The sequence below is a fragment of the Pipistrellus kuhlii genome, unplaced genomic scaffold, assembly GCF_014108245.1.
Source record: "Pipistrellus kuhlii isolate mPipKuh1 unplaced genomic scaffold, mPipKuh1.p scaffold_m20_p_2, whole genome shotgun sequence".
NCBI classification, from domain to species: Eukaryota; Metazoa; Chordata; class Mammalia; order Chiroptera; family Vespertilionidae; genus Pipistrellus; species Pipistrellus kuhlii.
Window position 1 is genome coordinate 182846701 of NW_023425515.1, and position 23168 is coordinate 182869868.

The 23168-nt window shown below is 35.9% G+C and overlaps 1 protein-coding gene across 13 annotated transcripts in view; it reads left to right on the forward strand.

Annotated features, from left to right (window-relative positions):
* HNRNPR (heterogeneous nuclear ribonucleoprotein R) overlaps positions 1-21579 on the forward strand; it is a 38282-nt gene extending 16703 nt beyond the window's left edge. For 5 of the 13 annotated variants that reach the window (XM_036444342.2, XM_036444341.2, XM_036444334.2 and 2 more), the window contains 6 exons: positions 7437-7613; positions 9632-9767; positions 12535-12749; positions 17552-17701; positions 20029-20150; positions 20289-21579. In XM_036444342.2, coding sequence (XP_036300235.1) covers positions 7437-7613; positions 9632-9767; positions 12535-12749; positions 17552-17701; positions 20029-20150; positions 20289-20901 — 1413 coding nt within the window. In that variant the 3' untranslated portion in view covers positions 20902-21579. The remainder of the gene's footprint in view (positions 1-7436; positions 7614-9631; positions 9768-12534; positions 12750-17551; positions 17702-20028; positions 20151-20288) is intronic. The other 8 variants (XM_036444345.2, XM_036444336.2, XM_036444338.2 and 5 more) reach the window with 4 other exon arrangements.
* The last annotated feature ends 1589 nt before the right edge of the window (positions 21580-23168 follow it).

Here is a 23168-nt window from a genome sequence, read left to right on the forward strand (position 1 = left end):
TTCATAGGGAGTCCAAGTGGCTCAGGGATCAACCATTTAATAAAAGGAAAACATTTCTATTTCATTTTAGTTAATTAAAAATTGGAGCTTAAAAAACTTTAAAAGATGTGATACTTAATTTATTGTGTTTTATAAAAATCCTCACTCAAGAGCCCTAGCCGGTTTGGCTCAGTGATAAGAGTTTCTGCCTGAGGACCGAAAGGGCTGGGCTTTGATTCTGGTCAAGGGCACTTACCTTGATTACAGACTCCAACCAGGCCTCTGCCCTGTTAGGACTCATGTGGGAGGCAACCAATTGATGTGTTTCTTTCACATCATTGTTTCTCTCTGTCTTTCCCTTTCTCTAAAAATCAATGGGAAAATATACTTGGGTGAGGATTTAAAAAAAAAAAAAAAAAAGTAATAATAATAAATCCTCACCCAAGGATAGGTTTTTATTGATTTTTAAAAAATATATATTATTTTGTTTTTTTAATTTTAAAAAAATATATATTTTAATATATTTTATTGATTTTTTTTTACAGAGAGGAAGGGAGAGGGATAGAGAATTAGAAACATCAATGAGAGAGAAACATTAATCAGTTGCCTCCTGCACACCCCCTACTGGGGATGTGCCTGCAACCAAAGTACATTCCCTTGAGCGGATTCGATCCTGGGACCCTTCAGTCCGAGGGCTGATGCTCTATCCACCAAGTCAAACTGGCTAAGGCTAAAAATATTTTTAATTGATTTTTTTACAGAGATAAGGGGAGAAGGAAACATCTGATAGCTGCCCCCTGCACACTCCCTATTGGGGATGTGCCCACAACCAAGGTACATGTCCTTGACTGGAACTGAACCTGGGACCCTTCAGTCCCCAGACTGACACTCGATCCCACTGAACCAAACTTGTTTGGTCTATTATTATTGTCTTAAATATACTTTTTTATTTTTTGTTTAAAAAAATCATATTTTATTGATTTTTTTTTACAGAGAGAAAGGGAGAGAGATAGAAAGTTAAAAACATCGATGAGAGAGAAACTTTTGATCAGCTGCCTCCCGCACACCCCTAGTGGGGATGTGCCGCAAACAAGGTACGTGCCCTTGACCTGAATCAAACCTGGCACCCTTCAGTCTGCAGGTTGATGCTCTATCCACTGAGCCAAACTGGTTTTGGCTAAAATATTTTTATTGATTTCAGAAAAGGAGGGAGGGAGGGAGGGAGGGAGGGAGGGAGAGAGGGAGGGAGGGAGAGAGAGAGAGAGAGAGGGATAGAGAGAGAGAGAGAGAGAGAGAGAGAGAGAGAGAGAGAGAGCGCGAGCGAGAAGCATCAACGATGAGTACTATTGATCAGCTGCCTCCTGAACACGCCCTACTGGGAATTGAGCCCACAACCTAGGCATGTACCCTTGATCTGAATTGAACCCGGGACTCTTCAGTCCACAGGCCAACCCTGCATCCACTGAGCCAAACCACTAGGGCTGTTTTTATTGATTTTAGAGAGGAAGGGGAAGAGAGAAAGAGAAAGATCAATGCATTGCCTCCTGTATGGGCCCTGACTCGAGACTGAACCCAAAACCTAGGTTTGTGCCCTGACCGGAAATCGAACCTGCAACCTTTTGTTATATGGGATGGCACTCCAACTAGCTGAGCCACCCAACCAGAGCATGTTTTTTAATATTGTTTAGTTTTAGCCTTTTTAAGTTCTTTTAATGTTCTAAGCTAAACTGATCTTGAAATGAAGCTACCTCCTATTTCTAAGAAAAATCAGTATTTTTGGTCCCCAGAGATTTATAATAATTATAATATTGGCTGCTTTGTTGATCACAGATTTAGAGATGTTTCTTCTAAAATAAATTAGTATTCTTTTGGAAAATCTAACATTCCCAAATGATAGTACAATGAGCTCATTCTTTTGAATCTTTTCTGTAAAGTGATTAAATTACTTTTACTGAAAATACAGATTTTTCATTTTACGTATGCTTAATGAGGCAAACCTGTCTGGTTCTAAAAATATAGGCACATGTGTTATATAAGTAGTAACATAATCTGACATTTATCTTCCTTACTTTGTTGTGTGTCAGGTATATTTTCATAGTGCCACTCCATGTGCTCTTTCTTTCCCATGTATTTGTAATGGGTAGAGGGAAAATTTGGATGATGAATAATATAATTATGAAGCACCATTGCATTTTGTTAGATAGAAATAATATAAAGCAGAATTTACTTCAAAGGACAGTTTTAAAATATTCAAATATGGATATTCTAGAATATAAAAATACTCTAATGAGAATAGGCTACAGAGCCTAGCCACATTAAACAATTGCATTTCAGCCTAGGCCAGATGACTTGGTTGGTTGGAGTGTTGTCCCATACACTAAAAGGTTGTGGGTTTGATTCCTGGTCAGGACACATACCTAGATTTTGGGTTCAATCCTCAGTTAACTTATCTTCTCTCAAAAAATGTTTCTCTTTCCCTTCCTCTCTTTCTAAAAATCAATAAAATAGATAAGAATTTTGTCAGCATAAATTTTGTAATGCATTTCAAAATTAATATCAATCATCCTTGTGTATTCCCCCCCCCTCCTTTAATCCTCACCTGAGGATATTTTACCGTTGATTTTCAGAGAGAGTGGAAAAGAGAGAGGGAAAGACAGAGAAATACTGATTTGAGAGAAACACGTTGATTGGTTGCTTCCTGAACTCACCCCAACCAGGGCCTGGGCCGGGGAAGAGCCTACAACTAAGGTACATGCCCTTGAACAGAACTAAAGCTGGGACCCTTCAGTCTCCAGGCCGACACTATCCACTTACCTTAGGACACCTTTTATCAATACGTTTTTTTTTAGTGCTGTGCCTGTTAATATTTATAGAGTTAACTAGAGGCCTGGTGGATGAAAATTCATGCACTGGCAGGGGAGGTCCCTCAGCCCAGCCTGCTTCCTCTCACAGTCCAGGAGCCCTCAGGGGCAGGAGGCCACCTAGCAATCAAGGGAAGGTGATGCCCCATCATACCTCTGCTGCTGCTACTGCTAGCAATGAAAGCCTCGGCTGGCCCTGGTTACCTGGGCCTCAGGCCGTCACCATCTGAGGCTTGCCAGCCCTGGGTGGCTGGGGGGCCTAGGGAACTGGAGGGCTCCGGAGGCAGGTGCACAGCAAGGCCGGGGCTAAGGGGACTGGGCGCCGCCATCTTTGCGACGGTGTGATGGCCAATTAGCATACTTCCTCATTATTATAGGATAACACAGGTTGGTGTAGCTGAGAAGTGGTCAGATTTGGATATTTTGAAGGCAGATCAAACAGTATTTATTGATAGGTTAGATATAGGGATAGAGAAAGTAGCCAAGAATGATTTCAAAACTTCTTACCTGAGCACCTGGAAGGATGGAATTGCCATTGAATTGAGAGGAAGGCTGTATTAAAGAGCAAATTAGTAAGATTGAAAGATAGTAGTTTAATTCTGGATATGCTATGAGATATCTCTTAGACCTATAAGTATAGCTGTTGTTTGATCTGTTGTTTATATTAGTCTGGAGTTCAGGGGAGAATTTTGGTTGGAGATTGTAAATGTGGGGAGACATAAGCATCTGTATGATATTTATAAACCGTAAGTTTGGATGCAGTCGCCAAGGAAATATGTGTAGATTAGAGAAAAGGTCTAAGATCTGATCTTTGCAGCCCTTCAACATTTAGAATTTGGGAAGATGAGGAGGAACTAACAAGGGACTGAGAAGAGCAAGCCAGTGAGGTAAGAACAACCAAGAGTGTGGTGTCTTGGAAGTCAAAGTTTTCACAGAAGGAAGGCTGCTTAATTATATCAAACTTTCCAGGTAAGGTGAAGACTGGGAATTGACACTTGATTGTAGCAAGGTGGATGTCATTAGTTGACTTTGACAGGAATGGTGGTAAAAGCCAGATTTGGAGAAGATTCAAGAGAGTGGAAGATGAGGAATTTGAATTTACAGGCTTTTTTTGTTTTGTTTGTTTTAGCAATTTTGCTACATTTCTTACAAAGGAAGTAAGAAATGGGATAATAACTGGAAGGTATTATAGTCAAGATATATTTTTGTTTAAATATCAAGGAAGAAATTAAAATATATTTATGTGCTGATGGAAATGGTTCCATTATAAAAGAGGAAATTGATAAAATAGTTTCTGGTCCATGCATCCTTGGGTAGGAAAGGGTATGAGATCTATCCAATTAGTGCAGAAGTTAACAGTATGAGGTAGATGCTCCTTCATACATCTATTCAAAGATGAGCACCCACTGTGCCCAATGCTGGGAATAAAATGAGGAACAAGTTGTGAACTCTACACTCACATGGAAATTGAACCCTCTTACTGGTGTTATTCCCAGATGGGGAAATTGAGATTCACTAATTAAGAAACTTGCTTAAGGTAACTAAAATGTAGATTTGAATTCAATATAATTTGAAACTCACTATTTTTTACATTTTTCCTACCTTCATGGCTTTACTTTACTTTGCCAAGACACATCTCATCCCTTTCTGGGATTGCCCTATTAACCTGACCAGTCAGCCTGTTTCCCTGTACACTCATTTTCAACCCAGTTACCCAAATATTCCTTTTATTTTATTCCACCCCCCCCCCAAATATTCCTTTTAGAACACAAGTCATACCTAGTCACTTGTGTGTTCAAAGCTCTCTTATGTCTTCCCAACACAATTGGAATAAAACCCAAACTCCTAAACTTCACCTCTGTCTCATTCTCAATACGACAGTATTGGCCTTGTATTCTAGTAGCTGGCCTGTTTGCTCTTCTTCAACTATGGCAGTTGTACTCCTATCTTTTTATACTTGTTCCCTCACTTTGGAATGTGCTTTCCTCAGATTATTTACTTTATTTTCTCTCTTAGGTCTCAATTCAAATTTAACCTCCTTAAGGAGGCCCTCTAAATACAGTTTCTTTCTCATAATTTTTATTCCCTTTTTCCCTTTATTGTTGTTAACCTTTAACACCTCCTAAAAATATTGTTTATATTTATATCAGTAATACAAGCTTCATGAATACCTAGACCTTGTCCATGGTGTTCATTATATCCCTAGAACTTAGAAAAATACATGGCACAGTAGTCCAAAGTGTATGCATTTCCATATCTCATGAAAGATTTGTTTCGTGAGAAGGAACCAGTTGTCTGTATAGGCTAGGCATTATGCATTGGAGCAACTTTAAGCTGATACTTAAAAGATTAATTGGACGTGGATGAGAATGGGAGCGATTCAAAATATTTGAGATTTTTTTGTTTAGTTTATGGGAGTAATATTTCCTCAGTCACCTTGTTGGAGGAGCAGCAGAAATTATGTTCTTCCAAGAATAAAGTTCAGAGGAGCCAGTTGACAAGGGTGGGTTTTACTCAGTTTGACTTTTGAAAAAGGAAACATTTGTTACAAATGTATTCTATCTTCATAGTAGAATATTTAGAAATGTAATAAGGAAAAATACAATTAGAAAAGTTTTTTATGTATTATAACTACTATTGTATTATTCTGATAGTCATATCTATATATACATCTATATTCAATAAACAAGTTGGCACTGCTAGACTTATTGATGACAATCAAGAGGAAATGTTTAATAGGCAGTTGGAGACACAGAATTAGGTCTTGGGATGGGGATCTGGAAGATGACTTTATAGTTGTAGGCTTTGGGGATAAGATCTTTATAAGTGAAGAAAATAACAGTGAAATACTGTAGAACCATAACTTTGGGAAACATGTAGCCTTGGAAAGGATAGAGAAATAATTAAAGGTAAGAAGATCAGGTTAGTGTAGGATTCTGAAAATTTAAGAGGATTTCAGAAGGTCGTATCACCAGTTTTGATGCTTGTTGAGGCAAGGATGGTGAGACTGAGAAAAGAAAATTTGGTCATTAGAAGTTCATTAGTGACATTTGGGCATACAGTTTAGGAAGAAGTCAATTTAGGAGAGTTAAAAAGAGCATAGATGGCAAGTGCTTTTCCAAGTGGATTTTTCATTAGAAAGATGTTTCTGTAGGGAAACCATTAAAATGATGCCTTAAATGTTTTATTTTTACTTCTCTATAGCTGTACCAGTACTAAGCATCTAGTAGATATATTGAAAAGAAAAACTGCATGAGTAAAATACAATAAAACATTGGTGAAGTGTTCTAAGCATATAAAAGTAAAAAGAAAGATAGAGAAGCTAAAGTATTATTTGTATTTTGTTTAGCTGTGGGAGATTTAACATGTTTATAGACAGGAAAGAACCAATTGATAGGAAAGGAGGGTGTATTGAGCAAAAAATAGGAGAGTTGAAGAAATAAAGGTTTGTTATTATTTCCACAAGAAGGTGGTGAAAAGACATGTGCTGTTTTATTAGGGTTAAGAAGTTAACCTTGGAAAGGAAATAAATCTCTTTCTCTGAGGTATAAAGGAAATAAGTGAAAATAGATGCTGAGAAAAGTTTTTAAGGTTGAGAGGAAAGAATATGAGGAAACTAGTAACTTTCCCAGAAGAACTTAAAGTGACTGAATAAGGATTGGAGACTTCAAGAAGACAGAATTGGAATAACTGTTGTATGAGAATTATGCTAGATTTTTTTGGAAAAAGACCTCTGGTTTTACCCAACAGCTGTGAAGGTGAATCCATTTTTTGGAAAGGATTGTGTCAGATTGCACAACTGTTATGGAGCTTAACATCAGAAACCTAATATCCAGTATAATTTTGACATTTTTTGGATTGCTATTATTCATTAATTAGGTTATTTTTTAGAATATGAAACGTTGAGTTAAAAGTTTCACTAGACCATTTATCTCATGCAAACACTGATTTACTTGTTAAGACTGGATTGCAAACATTTTAACATAAAGGATTATTTTTGATGTTACTGACATGGTGGTAGAAACTTAAAGAAAACTGTGTGTGATTACTTAATTTGAATTCATCATTGTATAATTTAATCCTATATAACTTTTATTGAGGTAGAATATTAAATCTTTATATGGTGAAAAATTTTTAATAGACCTTAAAATATAATATTCTGGTAGAGAAAGAGATTGATTGAAGAAGCCCTGGAGCTTTAAATAATAAAAATTTTAGATTGAGAAAGCTTGAGGAAGACCACACTAATCTTTTATTCTATTTTATTTTATAAAAACACAGACATATTTCCATAAACATGTGTTCTTTATTCACTTTTATGAGGAAAATAAATTATAAATATTTAAATTTTAGTACAAATTTTGCACACTTTTTTTTAAAAATCATTTTCCATTAATCAGTATAGAATATTGTTCTATGTTGATGACCTTAAAGTCATTATAATAAAAATTAGGGTCCGTTTCACAAAATTCAAATTATCCCATTGCTCCTTTATCATCTTCCTGTCCCCATCCCCTTAAAGAAAAGGCAGTTAGGCTTTATAGATCTAAAATCAAATGCTTACATTGGGATTCTAATACAGAGATTTTATTTCAGGTTTTTGTAGGTAAAATACCAAGAGATTTATATGAGGATGAGTTGGTACCCCTTTTTGAAAAGGCTGGTCCCATTTGGGACCTACGTCTTATGATGGATCCACTGTCTGGTCAGAACAGAGGGTATGCATTTATCACCTTCTGTGGAAAGGAAGCTGCACAGGAAGCTGTTAAACTGGTATGTGATAACAAAACCGATACGTACTGTCTAGCAAGTCATTATTTGAGAGAATTACCTCAGTTTAAAATGTTTGCAGTTATCATTGTTTTATTTCCTTTAGTTATTGTTTTGAATGTTTTTATGTTAACTGAATTGGTTTGTGGCCTTTGCTCTGCATTTTCTGATTATAAAAGTAAAAAAGAAATGAGGATACCCAAGAATTAATGTGTTGGAGAAAGTGTCCCATAATTCTAAAAAGTTATTAATAGAGCATGGCTGGTATGCCTCAGTGGTTGAGTGTTGACCTGTGAATCAGGAGATCACAGTTCAATTCCCAGTCCGGGCACCCGGTGCAGGCTCGGTCCCCAGTGGGGTCATGTAGGAAGCAGCCAATCAATGGTTCTCTTTCATCATTGATGTTTCTCTCTCCCTCTTCCTTCCTCTCTGAAATCAATAAATACATTTTAAAAGTTATTGATTAGAGTGATTAGTATCTAAAATTCCATTTGAATATTGATAGAAAGGAAGTCAATTCTTGCTGTTACACTTTATGATAGGATTTTTAAAGTATAATGAAAATGAAGACTTAGGATACTGTCACCAATTCAAGAAATGGTTCTCAATCTGTTTTGTTTTATTTTTCTCACAGCCTAATCATACAATTTATTTTCTAAGTATATTCTTTTCTATATTTTTGTTTCAAGGTCATTCAGTATTCTCTGTCTTTAATTCTCTTTTTTGCTATTTTATAACCAGTCTTCTATTAATTCCTTTTTATAGGGCCTTTTACTCTGTGTACTTACTTATGAGTAGCAGCAGTAACTAAATTTTGCAAATTAAGTATATCTTTACTCCTACTGTATTAAAATACAACCATCTCAGTAACTTAACAGTATCATTGTATTTTGGCATAATCTTTTGCCAGATATCTAAAGCTTTCACCTAGTCTAGTTCTAGTTCTTCTAGACAAGTAACCTCTTTAACCAAGGCTTTTGTTTCATAAGTTGCCTCTAAAGTAGTTCTACTTCTAGTTTGACCAGATTTTAGTCTTTGTTATGGATTTTTTTGTTTACAGTTTGTTTATTTAATATTGAGTTTTTAAATCTTTATTTCCATGTTTTGGCACATATGGATGATTTCATTTAATAATAACATGTCTTTTAGTAAATAAATGGGTAAGTAACGTTAAAGCATGAGAAGCTAAAGTTTATCAAGGAAACATCATATAGTGATTTAAATAAAACATTTTTTTATATCTATCATTTTATATACTTTTGAAAGTATTGGATTTTATATGCAGTTTAAAACTATATATTTAGAATTCTGTGGTTTGTGTAGAATGTGAAGTTCTTCTAAATTTATTTTGCATTGAGTAAATATAGTTATTACTCTCTTTATATTATCTTGCCAATGGCTTGTCTGATTCTGATTTAATCTCCCAAGTACTTTTTCTGAAAAAACGATGGAAAAAAGTTTTTAGATAAAATCTTAAATACGAAATAAGATAGTTTTAGAAATAAAATGAGAATAACTTTGAGTCATTTATAATATGGAGGAGTAGTCAAAGTTAACAAAACCAAGTTAAATGAAAGACTGGCTGTAACAAGTTTAAAATACACATTTATATTATGACAAGCCTGAGGGAACTTGGTGAGTTCACGAAGCAGGGAGTGGTTGACCTTAAATTAATGAATATTTTATTTTTTTTTTTTTTTTTTTTTTTTTTTTTTTTTTTTTTTTTTTAAATATATTTTATTGATTCTATACAGAGAGGAAGGGAGAGAGATAGAGAGTTAGAAACATCGATGAGAGAGAGTCATCGATCAGCTGCCTCCTGCACACACCCCCACTGGGGATATGCCCGCAACCAAGGTACATGCCCTTGACCGGAATCGAACCTGGGACCTTTCAGTCCCCAAGCTGACGCTCTATCCATTGAGCCAAACCGGTCCCAAATTAATGAATATTTTAGATTGAGATTGGTTGTCCTGAGTTTGGGGTGGTTGTGGGGTGTCTGGTTCTTTTCTTCCTTGCAGTGTGACAGCTATGAAATTCGCCCTGGTAAACACCTTGGAGTGTGCATTTCTGTGGCAAACAACAGGCTTTTTGTTGGATCAATTCCAAAGAATAAGACTAAAGAAAACATTCTGGAAGAATTCAGTAAAGTCACAGGTAAAACAAAAATGTATTTAGAAGTTAATTTTGGGAAATCTGTAGTACTGTTTATAAGTGCAAAAAAAAAAAAGGATGTGTATATTAATCTAAGTTTAAATGTCTATTCAATTTCTCAATTGCATCCCTTCTGCTTTTATTATTTTCTGGATTTTGCCAGTTTGATAAATCGTTTGAATTTTTTAATATTTATAGTGGTTTGGATTAAGCATGTTTCCTCATATCCTTGATTGAACCTTGGCTTTTGCCAGTTTTTGCCCTGTGGTCTTCAAGTGAAGGCTTTCCCCTTCTGACATCCAGTGTACTTTAGGTCCAAAGGGATTAGGATTCTTAGCCTCTTCCTGTTAGCTCTTCCAGATCATATTTTTCAAAATTTGCAATTCTAAATGCATGGAATTGATTGAGAAGTACATTTTATATTACAATATATATGTTTTTACATTAGTCTATACATTTATATGTAACTGAAACAAAATTTAATGAAACCATATACTTTTACTACTTTACATGATTTAGTCTGATATTTCCTTTTCTATTTCCATTTTTAAAATGCTAATAGAGAACTACTAAATACCAGCTGTGGTTTAAAAAACATTTTTTTAGACTGTTACTTTCCCTTTTAAAGAAAACCCCACTATTCCTTTACATTTTTGTCATCCAAATATACTATCCTTTTTCCTTCCTTCCAGCTGTCATCCATTGCTCTTCTGGTTTCAATTTGTCTTATTAAATTAAAGGTTGCTTCTGGCTCACTGTCTTCCTCTTCTGTCCTAAATTGACTTACTCTTAGTACTTTTACCATAGAGGCATCATCCAGTACCCTAACCTCCTAGTTTTATTACCACCCCATCTTCAGTCCTTTACTTCAGCTCTCCCACATTCAGATCACATTCTGGAACTTGTTGCCCTAAATTCTAGCCACTCCAGAATTTTTTACTTCTAGCATCCCACATTGTAACCACTGCCACTATCCTATATAATAATCCTATATAATTAGGGCTAATATGCAAATCTACCAAACGGTGGAATGACTGGTAACTATGATGTACAATGACCACCAGGGAGCAGACGCTCAACACAGGAGCTGCCTCCGGTGATCAGTGCACTCCCATGGCGAGAGTCGCCCAGCCAGAAACCTCAGCCAGAAACTGGGCTCACAGCTGGCGAGCACAGCAGAGTTGTCTCCTGCTTCCACGTAGGCACTAAGGATGTCCGACTGATGGCTTAGGCCTGCTTCCCAAGGGCTCCCGGACAGCGAGAGGGTGCAGGCCAGGCTGAGGGGACCTCCCCCTTCTCACCCCCCCGCCGCCATGCATAATTTTCATGCACTGGGCCTCTAATTTATCATAATTTACCAACTCCTTTCTAGCTTTATATCCATGTATTCATTTTTCAGCAAGTGTTTCTCCAGTGCCTATTAAGTGCTTATATTGTTCTATCTGCTGGGATACAGTGGTGAATAAGAGATCTAGTCTCTGCCTTGTAGAGCTTACATTCTGGGAAAGGAGAGATTTCCCACCAAAATTAAAGAAATATTTACACATTGTGGTAAGCACTGTGAAGAAGGAAATAAGGGATATTTAGGTAGAGAATATCTACTATTGGGGATTTGATGGTTATGGAAGCCTTTTCTGATATGGTGACATTTCATCCAAGACATGAAGAATGAGAAGAATGTAGCATACAAAGAGGCATTCCAAGTGAGTAATACATGCCTGTGTTCTAAGGCAAGAAAGAACTTGGTATGTTAAAGTGAATACAAAGCCAGTGTTTTTAAAAGTTAGAATTAGGGGTAGAATTATGTGCAATGAAGTAGGTAGGACTTTTGTCGACCATGTAAGGAGTTTGGATTTTAGTGTATGTATAATGAGATGGTATTTGAAGGTCTTAAACAGGGAATAACATCTGTTTTATGTTTTCAGAATATTATTCCTATTGCTGTATAGATAATGGCTTAGAAAGGGGTAAAGAGTAGAAGCTTTCATAATGTTCATATAGAAGATTGAGCAGTGGAGATGCAAGAAGTAGATTGGCTTGGAATTGGATAGGGGAGATGAAATAAAGGAGGAAATCAAGAATGAGTTTTTAATTTCTGGCTTGAGAAATGCAGGAGATAGTACTGTTTATTAAGTAGGAAAGTCTAAAGAAGACAGACTTGGGGAGTGGTGGTACAGTTTTGGACTGTTAATTTGAAATGTCTTTAAGTCTGGGATAGAAATAAATGTAAGCATTCTTAAGGATATAGATAGTATTTAAGAGTAGGAACTAGCTGTTTTTTACCTAGAAAGAAGACTTATGAAAAGATGAGGGTACAGGATAGACCAGAGGGACACCAGTATTTAGCAATTATTTTTATTCTTAGTAAAAACTAACTTTAAGTTAGACCCAAGATGGTTAGTTGTTGAATCTTAGTTCTCTTGGATTTATATCAATAATTTGATGTTTAAGTTTCTTGAGGTAGTATTTTCATAAATTATAAGGTTATGTTATATCAAACCTCTAAAACACTGTAGAAAGTTATATGTCAAAATGTAGTAGTTGGACCTGTTGCTTATGGCCATATCTTTACAACCCCTAAAATTAAAAGGAAACAAAAATATTGTCCCAAACCTCATATCTAATAATGCTGATTAAATTGTTGGATTAGGTAATTAGTGAATCATTTTGAGGCTTCTTCAGTTATTTTTTGCTTTTAGGCAAGTGGATTTAGGTCTGCCTAATCAGTAGATGTGTGGTGGATGCTTTTGGCTTATATATCTGGCTGTTGGTTTAACAGAGGGTTTGGTGGACGTTATTCTCTATCATCAACCCGATGACAAAAAGAAGAATCGGGGGTTCTGCTTCCTTGAATATGAGGATCACAAGTCAGCAGCACAAGCCAGACGCCGGCTGATGAGTGGAAAAGTAAAAGTATGGGGAAATGTAGTTACAGTTGAATGGGCTGACCCTGTGGAAGAACCAGATCCAGAAGTCATGGCTAAGGTAAATGCAATTGCCTGGGATGGAGGTGTGGTCATAATTTAAATTTTATACTCAGAATGAAGCTCAAAATTTTTTGAGTTTTTTTTTAATATTATAGCTCTTGATTTTAACTATTTAGGCAAGGACCTGTTTTAACACCAAACATAACAGTCTTTCTTTTTCTTTTTTCTTTTTTAATGTATTTTATTGATTTTTTACAGAGAGGAAGTGAGAGGGATAGAGAATTAGAAACATCGATGAGAGAGAAAATCGATGAGCTGCCTCCTGCACACCCCCTACGGGGATATGCCTGCAACCAAGGTACATGCCCTTGATTGGAATCGAACCCCGGATCTTTCAGTCCGCAGGCCGATGCTCTATTCACTGAGCCAAACTGGTTTCAGCAACCTTTCTTAATATTCAGGAATTTCCATTAACCATTCCTTTTCTTGCTGATTAAACGTGTAAAGAACTGAAATGAAATCCCTTCCATTAAGTATTTTTATTCACCCTGAGAATTTGTTTAGTGCTAGGCATTATAAGGGATACAGAGGTTTAAAAGAAAAAAGAAAGAAAAGACAAGGTCTTAGTAAAGGAAGAGGTAAAGTTTGAATTATAATCTTCATTGACCATATTATGACTTATTAAATGGCCAGGAATAATTTGATTTATATTTAATTTTTTTCTCTTATTTTAAAAAGTTTTTCTTTTTTTTTTAATTATCAAGCTTAAGGGTATTGTCCCTATAAAGAAAGGCAAAAGGTTTACATGTTTGCTGTTATATGGTAGTGGCAAAATATGCATGACAAGTCCTGTAGAGGGACCTCGTTTTCCTGTCCTGTCCTTGTATTGCCAAGATCTTTTGCCAGATGGTGCCATGAATCCTCATTCTCAGGCTTTCCCTTGGGTGAGTCCTGGGATTGAAGGGACACATTAGAGTTGCATCTCTGTCCCTTTTAATGAGTTTTTGAGTATTTTGGTAAATGTCTTTTCCCTTCTCAGAGAGGCAGCAACTTTATGGATGGTCATAACTTAGTTTTGATTCTTCTGGATAAGAAATCTGCCTCTCGGTTCTGAGAAGGCAGTCCTCACTCTGATTAGTTTGGAGAGCCCCAGTTTATATTAGTATGATAAATTTTTTGTAAGCAAAAACATCTTTGTGTTAAACAGAAGATCCATAGAGAATGAACCAGAAAGGCTCTCAGATATGCTGCTCAGTATCTTTTTAACATATTCCCTGAATAGATCATGTCTGCCTGCCTGCCTTCCTTCCTTCCTTCCTTTTCTAGTTTGATTTCAGTTTCACATGTTCTCCCAATTGTGACTGGGACAAATTTACTGAATTTGGATGTGACCTATTTTATTAGGATTGGATAAATAGCTTCAGATCTCTCATAACTTTGAATCTACCTTGTAGAAACTGTATTGTATCCTGTATTGCTTATCCTATAAAAAACATTTTAAAAGTAGTACTATAGGTATATTACACATTATACAAGGGGAATCAGATCCCCCAAATATAGCTACTAATTTTCTCATCAATCACTTTTCACATACTTCTGATAACCTTTCAGATTGAAATGTACCCTAAATCTTTTTATAGGGTTAGAAAACTTCAAATTAATTCTAGTAACTTTTTTTCTGCATATGAGATGAATTTTGGAATGAATAGGTGGCCTCTATAAACTAGAATAATACTGATTGAATAAACTTGAATATTACTGATTCTTTATTGTTTTCTAATATATACAATAGAGTAAAGCTTTTGCTGTTTACTCTATCAGTGTTACAATTTATTGAAGATCTTTTGCCAAGTTGGATCAGTTTTAAAATCAAACAGAACCTAAGAATCTAAATAAATGTATCTTAATACAGTTTTAACAAGTAATTAAAAAAGTATTTTTATTGATTTCAGAGAAGGAAAGAGAGAAACATCAATGATGAGAGAAAATCACTGATCGGCTGCCTCCTGTACGCCTCCCACAGGGGACTTGAGCCTGGGCATGTGCCCTTGACCAGAATCGAACCTGGGACACTTCAGTCTGCAGGCCGACGCTCTATCCTAGGGGTGTCGAACTCAATCAGAGAAGGGGCCAAAATCTAAAATCCAGCCTAAATCGCGGGCCGAATGGTTTACTGAACAGTCATAAACTGTCACTGTGATGGAAACGCAGTGGAGTGCAGTGATGACAGCGCGGTGCGGGCCACATTGCAAGGCCTGGCGGGACGGATTTGGCCCACGGGCCTTGTGTTTGACACATGTGCTCTATCCACTGAGCCAAACCAGCTAGGGTAACAAGTAATTTTTATATAGTATATTTTGGTTTCATTTCACCAAAAGATAAGAGATCCATGTTTAGTTAAAAAGGAAATCAGTGGAGGCCTGTCTGATGTAGTTATACTTCAGTATTGACAACATTTAGAAAAATAAAGAAGATAGAGGGAGAGAGGAAAACTGTTCCATTTTTTTCACCCATTGAATTAAGATTTTCTCCCCCATCCTTTCTATTTATCTAGCAACACTTTGTTCAGTAGATATGTTTTGAATAGTTAATATATTTCCTTAGCTTAGAAATCAAAATTTTATAGAAAGGTATAGACAGAGAAGTCCCAATTTCACCCTAGCTCCTTCTATCATATCTGTATCATACCCCTTGGTTAACTATAGGCATTCAGTTTTAGTAGTCTCTTATTTTTTCATGTTTTCTTGGGCAAATACTGACAAATATTGGTGATGTAGTCTTTCCCTGCTTCTTATACAAGTGGTTGCTGGTAACTTGTATTTACTGATTCTTATTTGTTTTATTTACCACTATTTCATCAGCTCTAAGGAAGGTATACCATTATTATAAGTACCACTAAGAAATTATAAATGTTGCCAATTAAAGTATGACACAGTGCTTATCTGTCACATTGACTGTAAGTTGGATCCCTGTTTCAGAAATGGGGGGAAAAAGTCTTATCAACAATGTATCCTAGCAATCTCTCCACGTCAACTCTTAGAACTCTTCCTTTTTGTGTGTGTGTTTTCGAAAATATAATTTTATTGATTTTAGAGAGGAAAGGAGAGGGAGAGAGAGAGAGAGAGAAACATCAATGATGAGAGAGAATTATTGATTGGCTGCCTCCTGCACAACACCTAATAGGGTTCAAGCCCGCAACCCAGGCATTTGCCCTTGACTGAAATCAAACCCAGGACCCTTCAGTCCGCAGGCTGATGCTCTATCCACTTAGACAAACCAGCTAGAACTCTTCCTCTTTTTTTTCTTTCTTCATTTTTTTTATATGGTTACATAGTGTTTCATTCGGTGGATGTACTACAGTATATTCAACCAGCTGGACTTTGGGTTGTTCTAGTCTGTTTGTTTCTGTAGTGCATAAGTTTTGTCATGTCAGTTGATGCTAGTACGGATATATCTGTAGGATAGATTATCAGGGGTAGAATTGTGGGCCTACAGGTAACATTACTAAGATGATTATATACTCCTCTTTGGGAAGTGAACCAGATTGTTTTCTCCTCCTACCAGCAAAATACAAGAGGCCTTTTCTCATCCTTGTCAAAATTAGTGTATCTTTAAACTTTTGGATTTTGCCAGTTTGATAACAAATGATATTTCGACGCTGTTAAGAGTTTTCTTCTCTTACTATGCATGAGTTTAAGTTTTTACTGTTTTCCAGTCATTTGTGTGTTGTTTTCTTGTTTTTTTGGGGGTTTTTTTGTATGAACCATATAATCATGAATTTTGCATATTTTTCTATTCAGTTTTTCTGTTGAGTTTTTTATTTTCTGGATCGCTGATATAAAAGAAAGATTAACTCTGTTATATAAGTCATTTGGTTTTTTACTTTGCTTGTATTTTTTGCTATGTAGAATCTATTTATTTATTTATTTATTTATTTATTTATTTATTTATTTCAGAGAGGAAGGGAGAGGGAAAGAGAGATAGAAATATCAGTGATGAGAGAGAATCACTGATCAGCTGCCTTCTGCATGCCCCACACTGGGGAATCAATACACAACCCGGGCATGTGCCCTGATGGGGAATGGAACCGTGGCCTCTTGGTTCATAGGTCGATGCTCAACCACTGAGCCACGCTGGTCAGGTGAAGCCATTTATTTTTAGTAGTTGAATCCATCACTCTTTTATAGTTTATAGACTTATAGTTAATACATTTTGAGTCACAAAGCCTTCCCCAATGTGTGTTATAAAAACATTTTTTCTTCTAGCACTTTCATTTTCTCCCTTCCCCATCATCCTTTTGTGTGTGTGTGTGTGTGTGTGTGTGTGTGTGTTTCTATTTGGAGTTTATCCTGGGATATCGTGTGAGATGTGGGTCTGACTTCTATTTTTATCCAGATTAACATTACACTGATTGAATGATTTAAGCATTATGGTTGTTATATCTGATAAGGTTAGTCTCTAAATTTTTTTCTTATCTTTTCCTAGATATATTTGCTTATTTTTTCAGATGAACTTTAGAATCAGCTTATCCAGTTCCACTAGGGGGGAAAAAAACCAGAAAAACTTATTTAAGGGAGACTTAGGGCCATGTAAAATTTGTAAGTTCTTAGTAATAATTAATTTGTTGGTTTATTTACAGTGTTAGGCACTTTAATTTTAGGACCTGAGAAGGAACCAATATTTATATAAATCGGTAACTAATATCTGAATCATTTTGTTGGCAATTTTTATACCTTTTATCATAGCACTTAATGTTTTAGAGGAAAAAAGCCTATGCCATGAAGATAGGTAGAAATACTTTAAGGTAAGACCAGCTATAATTAAGTAGTCAATGCCAATTTTTTATATTTGTTGTATTAGGTAAAAGTTTTATTTGTGAGAAACTTGGCTACTACAGTGACAGAAGAAATATTGGAAAAGTCGTTTTCTGAATTTGGAAAACTCGAAAGGGTGAAGAAGTTGAAAGACTATGCATTTGTTCATTTTGAAGATAGAGGAGCCGCTGTTAAGGTAGAAATTTTGTTTCTTGATATTTGAATCTGCTGTTAAAACTTGATAAACATGTGTAGTGCCTTTAAAAATTAAAATTGGTTTTCAACTTTGCCGAACTCTGGAACTTTTTTTTTTTTAATAAATATATTTTTATAGATTTCAGAGAGAAAGGGAGAGGGAGATAGAAACATCAGTGATGAGAGAGAATCATCTATTGGCTGCCTCCTGCCAACTCTGGGGATTGAACCGTGACCCACTGAGCAACACCGACTGAGCATCAGTGCCATCTTTAATGGGTGAAATTTCTAGTTTCCTTTTTCCCTTGTTCTCCGTCCTTTGGCAGTAGTGGGAACGGATGACACTAATAAAAGCTTTCTCATTCATTCATTCATTCATTCATGGCGCCTTTTTGTACTTGGGAAGATGGATCCAGAATTCTCAGTTGGCTCCGTCTTGGTTCTTTTTATACATGTTTTATTGGTGGAGTGAGTGGTACCACCTTTTACCCTTTTCCCCGAAAATAAGACAGTGTCTTATATTAATTTTTTCTCCCAAAGTTGTGCTAGGTCGTATTTTCAGGGGATGTCTTATCTTTCCATGCACTAGGTCTTATTTTCAGAGAATGTCTTATTTTTGGGAAAATAAGGGGGGAGAGGATAAGAGATACTGCTTTTTTTTTTTTTTTAATTGTTGGCAGTATTACAGATGTCTCCCTTTTTCCCTCCTTTGCCCCCCTCCATCCAGCTTTTCTCTTCCCAGGCCTTTGCCCAGGGTACTGCTTTTAAATGTGCCTTGTAGAAAATCTTTGACTATTTGGAATTGATTGATTTGCTTTTTCATGGCAACTAATTAATTAAACATTATTGCTTATAAAATTCACAACTTAGTACAGAATTTAATGTATGCCTTTTGAAATTGCCAATGGTATGAAACACTGATAACTAATAAGTTTATACCGTCTAAGTAGTCCTTTGATTTAATTGGTATTAAATAACAGGTCCATAAAAACTTGTAAGGTGGTTTGCCAAACAAGTCTGTAAAATTACAAAATTTTAGCTCAGCAGCTGGGAATCACATTCGTTGCTATAGCCAGGTGAGCGAGGAGATGCTCTTTTCAGCGGTCGCCAACCTTTCGGACCTCACGGACCACTGGTTGGCGACTGTTGCTCTATTCTGTTGTTTAGACCAGAAACTTCTATAGCCTCATTTAGTTTTAGCCGAAGTAGCCAAAAGCTAAGGTGGTAAAGGAAGAAAATTAGTATCTAGAGAAGGATGGATTTGACTGGATACTTGTAAATCACTAAATGCTCTTTATGCCTAGAGAAGAAATGGTTGTTTAGGGAAATAGAAAAATTGTGGTGAGGTGATATTTTGTTAGAGTCACCTGAACCTTGAAGCATGGCAGAGGCTATAAGGTGGAACAACATAAATAAAGGACTAGAGCATAGAATGCTTTTGATTATTTTCCTCCAGGTGAGTACTTCATTAGGTCAGGTTTTTTCTGGGCTCTGTGCTTTTGTTTAGGCAAAGTATGTTCCAGATGAAGTGTTGTGAGGGAAACCTAGACTGTGTTTGTGTCAATTTCTTGTTGAATTTCACTGCTAATCTTATCAATGACCTCATTTGTATATCCCATTCTTAAAATTTTTTTAAAAAATGTTTTTTTTTAATTCTTCATTGTTTAAAAAAGTATTATAGTATTACGTATGTCTCCTTCCTCCCCCCTTCCCCCTGCCCATTGACCTCTCCATGGCCTCCCCCATCCCCCAGCACATGCCCTCACCCCTCTAGTGTCTGTGACTATTGGTTGTGCTTATATGCATACATACAAGTTCTTTGGTTGATCTCTTATCCTCTCCCCCCTTAAAATTTTTATGGAAGAACAATGTAAGAACACCTACATGTTGAATGCTATATATTTATTTAAAACTTGTAATCCTGAAAAGTTTGTGATACTGGCATCTTCCCCATGGGTGGATTTGCCTCTTTAGTATGGCTAAGCATTGAAGAGTTGGTTATTTGGAATTAAGGAACAGCAATAGGTGACCCTTTTACTTTTTTAAATATAAGAGTGGGGCTTCAGATGAAGTATGTTCCAGATGAAGTGTTGTGAGGAAAACCTCACAACCTCAGTTTTTTGCTCATTATTGTGTACATATAAGAGGGGATGAGATTGAGGGAAACAGGTACTTCCATTGTTTTTTTATCCTTTGTGGCTGGACTCATCATTTGCAAATTAAAATATTCAAATTGTTTATTAGTGTATTAACTGGCACAGATATGCTTATGTAGTATGTTTTAAAGTATTACTTGTAAAATAAACTTATTTTTCTAATTCTGTATAGGCCATGGATGAAATGAATGGCAAAGAAATAGAAGGGGAAGAAATTGAAATAGTCTTAGCCAAGCCACCAGACAAGAAAAGAAAAGAACGCCAAGCTGCTAGACAGGCCTCCAGAAGCACTGCGTGAGTCTGCATTTTAATAAATACATCTTTGATCAGAGAATAACTTGATAGCGGAGATCAGGTTAATAAAACAAAATCAGAAAGAGTCATGAAGTAAGCTAATTTGTTTTTTCTTTTCTCCCTTCCCTCCATTGTTAGGTATGAAGATTATTACTATCACCCTCCTCCTCGCATGCCACCTCCAATTAGAGGTCGGGGTCGTGGTGGGGGGAGAGGTGGATATGGCTACCCTCCAGATTACTATGGCTATGAAGATTACTATGATGATTACTATGGTTATGATTATCACGACTATCGTGGAGGCTATGAAGATCCCTACTACGGCTATGATGATGGCTATGCAGTAAGAGGAAGAGGAGGAGGAAGGGGAGGGCGAGGTGCTCCACCACCACCAAGGGGGCGGGGAGCACCACCTCCAAGAGGTAGAACTGGCTATTCACAGAGGGGGGCACCTTTGGGACCACCAAGAGGCTCTAGGAGTGGCAGAGGGGGTCCGTCACAACAGCAGAGAGGCCGTGGTTCCCGTGGTTCTCGGGGCAATCGTGGGGGCAATGTAGGTGGCAAGAGAAAGGCAGATGGGTACAACCAACCTGATTCCAAGCGCCGTCAGACCAACAACCAACAGAACTGGGGTTCTCAACCCATCGCTCAGCAGCCGCTTCAACAAGGTGGTGACTATACTGGTAACTATGGTTACAATAATGACAACCAGGAATTTTATCAGGATACTTATGGGCAACAGTGGAAATAGACAAGTGAGGGCTTGAAAATGATATTGGCAAGACACGATTGGCTCTAGATCTACTACATTCTTCAAAAAAACACAAAAATTGGCTTAACTGTTTCATCTTTAAGTAGCAATTTGCTGCCATTTGTATTGGGCTGAAGAAATCATTATTGTGTATATACTCAAGTCTTTTTATTTTTTCCTCTTTTCATAATTGCTCTTGGACATTATTGGGCTTGCAGAGTTCCCTTATTCTGGGGATTACAATGCTTTTATTGTTTCAGGCTTCATTTTTAGCTTCAAAACAAGCTGAGCACACTGTTAAATCATGATTTTGCAGAACCTTTGGTTTTGGACAGTTTCATTTTTTTGCATTTGAGATAGATTACATAGGAGTATGGAGTATGCTGTAAATAAAAATACAAGCTAGTACTTTGTCTTAGTAGTTTTAAGAAATTAAAGCAAACAAAAATTTAAGTTTTCTTGTATTGAAAATAACCTATGATTGTATGTTTTGCATTCCTAGAAGTAGGTTAACTGTGTTTTTAAATTGTTATTACTTCACACCTTTTTGAAATCTGCCCTACAAAATTTGTTTGGCTTAAACGTCAAAGCCGTGACAATTTGTTCTTTGATGTGATTGTATTTCCAATTTCTTGTTAATGTAAGATTTCAATAAAACTCAAAAATCTATTCAAAACATTACCTATTTCAAATTCAATTGTGTCCTAAAACATTATTTTATTCGTAATCCTTGCAAGGAATATTGTTTTCAAACTATAACTGCCTATGTGAGTGATCAAATTCATGCAAAATTTCTTGTCTATTTCAATACGTATCGTGGCTATCAGACTGAGGCTTAGTCTAAATACTATTATTTATTCCAAATAGCACTTCATTGATTGGTGTTCTCTCATAGTCTCTTAAATTTTGAAATTTTATCCTTATTTTTATAAAACAGGTTCAATGGTTTTTGAACATTCTTGCAGGCTTTGGATAATTTATGTTAAATAAAGTGGGATTAGGGAAGCAGACTGCAATTTATTTTGACCCACATTATTCCTAAAAAGGATAATTTGTTGTCTGAGCCCTTATTTACTGAATAAGTGAATACATATGTAACAGGAAAAAATGTTAGTATTGTGGTGTCAATTGCACTACGGATGAAACTCAGTTTTAGTACACATGATCGGGACTGCCTCTTCAGATCAGGAATATGATTTGCTATTGCTATGTAAATTTGTTTTGAGAAACACAAGCCTTACAAGAGAGGCTTAAAAATATCTAATAAAACATACTTCTGACGACTTTTGGTTAACACCTTTTTTTTTTTTTTTTTAACTACCCCTAATGGCCAAAGTTTTTGTTGGCCAGGTCATAATGTCTCTTTCCCTGTTTCCTTTAGAAATTCTGATTTATTGTAATGGCCTTTTTGCTTGAGAATAAGAGGAACAAAAGAATCCAAACTTTACAGTACAGGAAAGTCTGGATCACTTTCAAATTACTACAAAATTTTCCCTTCCGTTTTGTTCTTAGGTGGATCTAACTTTTTAAATTATAAAAACAAGCCATTGGGAAATAATTAAAAACAACACACTTTATTTTGTGTTTTGTTTCTATTTGGTGTCCATTATAACAGTAGCGCTAGATTTCAAAATTATAAGCCACTTAATTTTTTACAAGTTTGATTAGATTATATTTTGGGTTTCTAATAAGAAAATATTTTTTGATGAAAGTATATCTTATTTCTCTTTAAAAGTGTGCTTATTACATAGTACAGTAAGTTAACTGGCCTTACTAATGTTCCTATTTTTTTATAAACTGATAAAGGAATTATATAGTCTGTTTTAGAGTAGTTTCAGGTCAACATGGGTATGTATTTGATATTAGATCCAGTTGTGTTGATGTATTTTAATGCCCATGTATAATATAAAAGTAAAGACACCGAAAATTCTTTACTGCTTTTAAACTTTGAAAATACAACTTGAAGCTTATTATAAATTTAAATTAGACTTAAATAAAATCCTGATTTTTCTTGGAAAGAAGAAAGGATCTAAAAATAAAATTGGAGTTGTTTGTATTTCTTAAAAATTAAATGGTACCAGTTACAAAGTTACCATGAAAGAAATTAGGACTTGGAATAAAATGATGCTTCCTCCGCCCATCCTAAAATATAAAACTCCAGCAAAAACATAAGAACAAAACTTGGGTTCCATATCAAATTCATTCTTCGATTGCAAATTACACTTTATTCTCACCAATTATATCTATAGAAATGTTCCTCTAATATT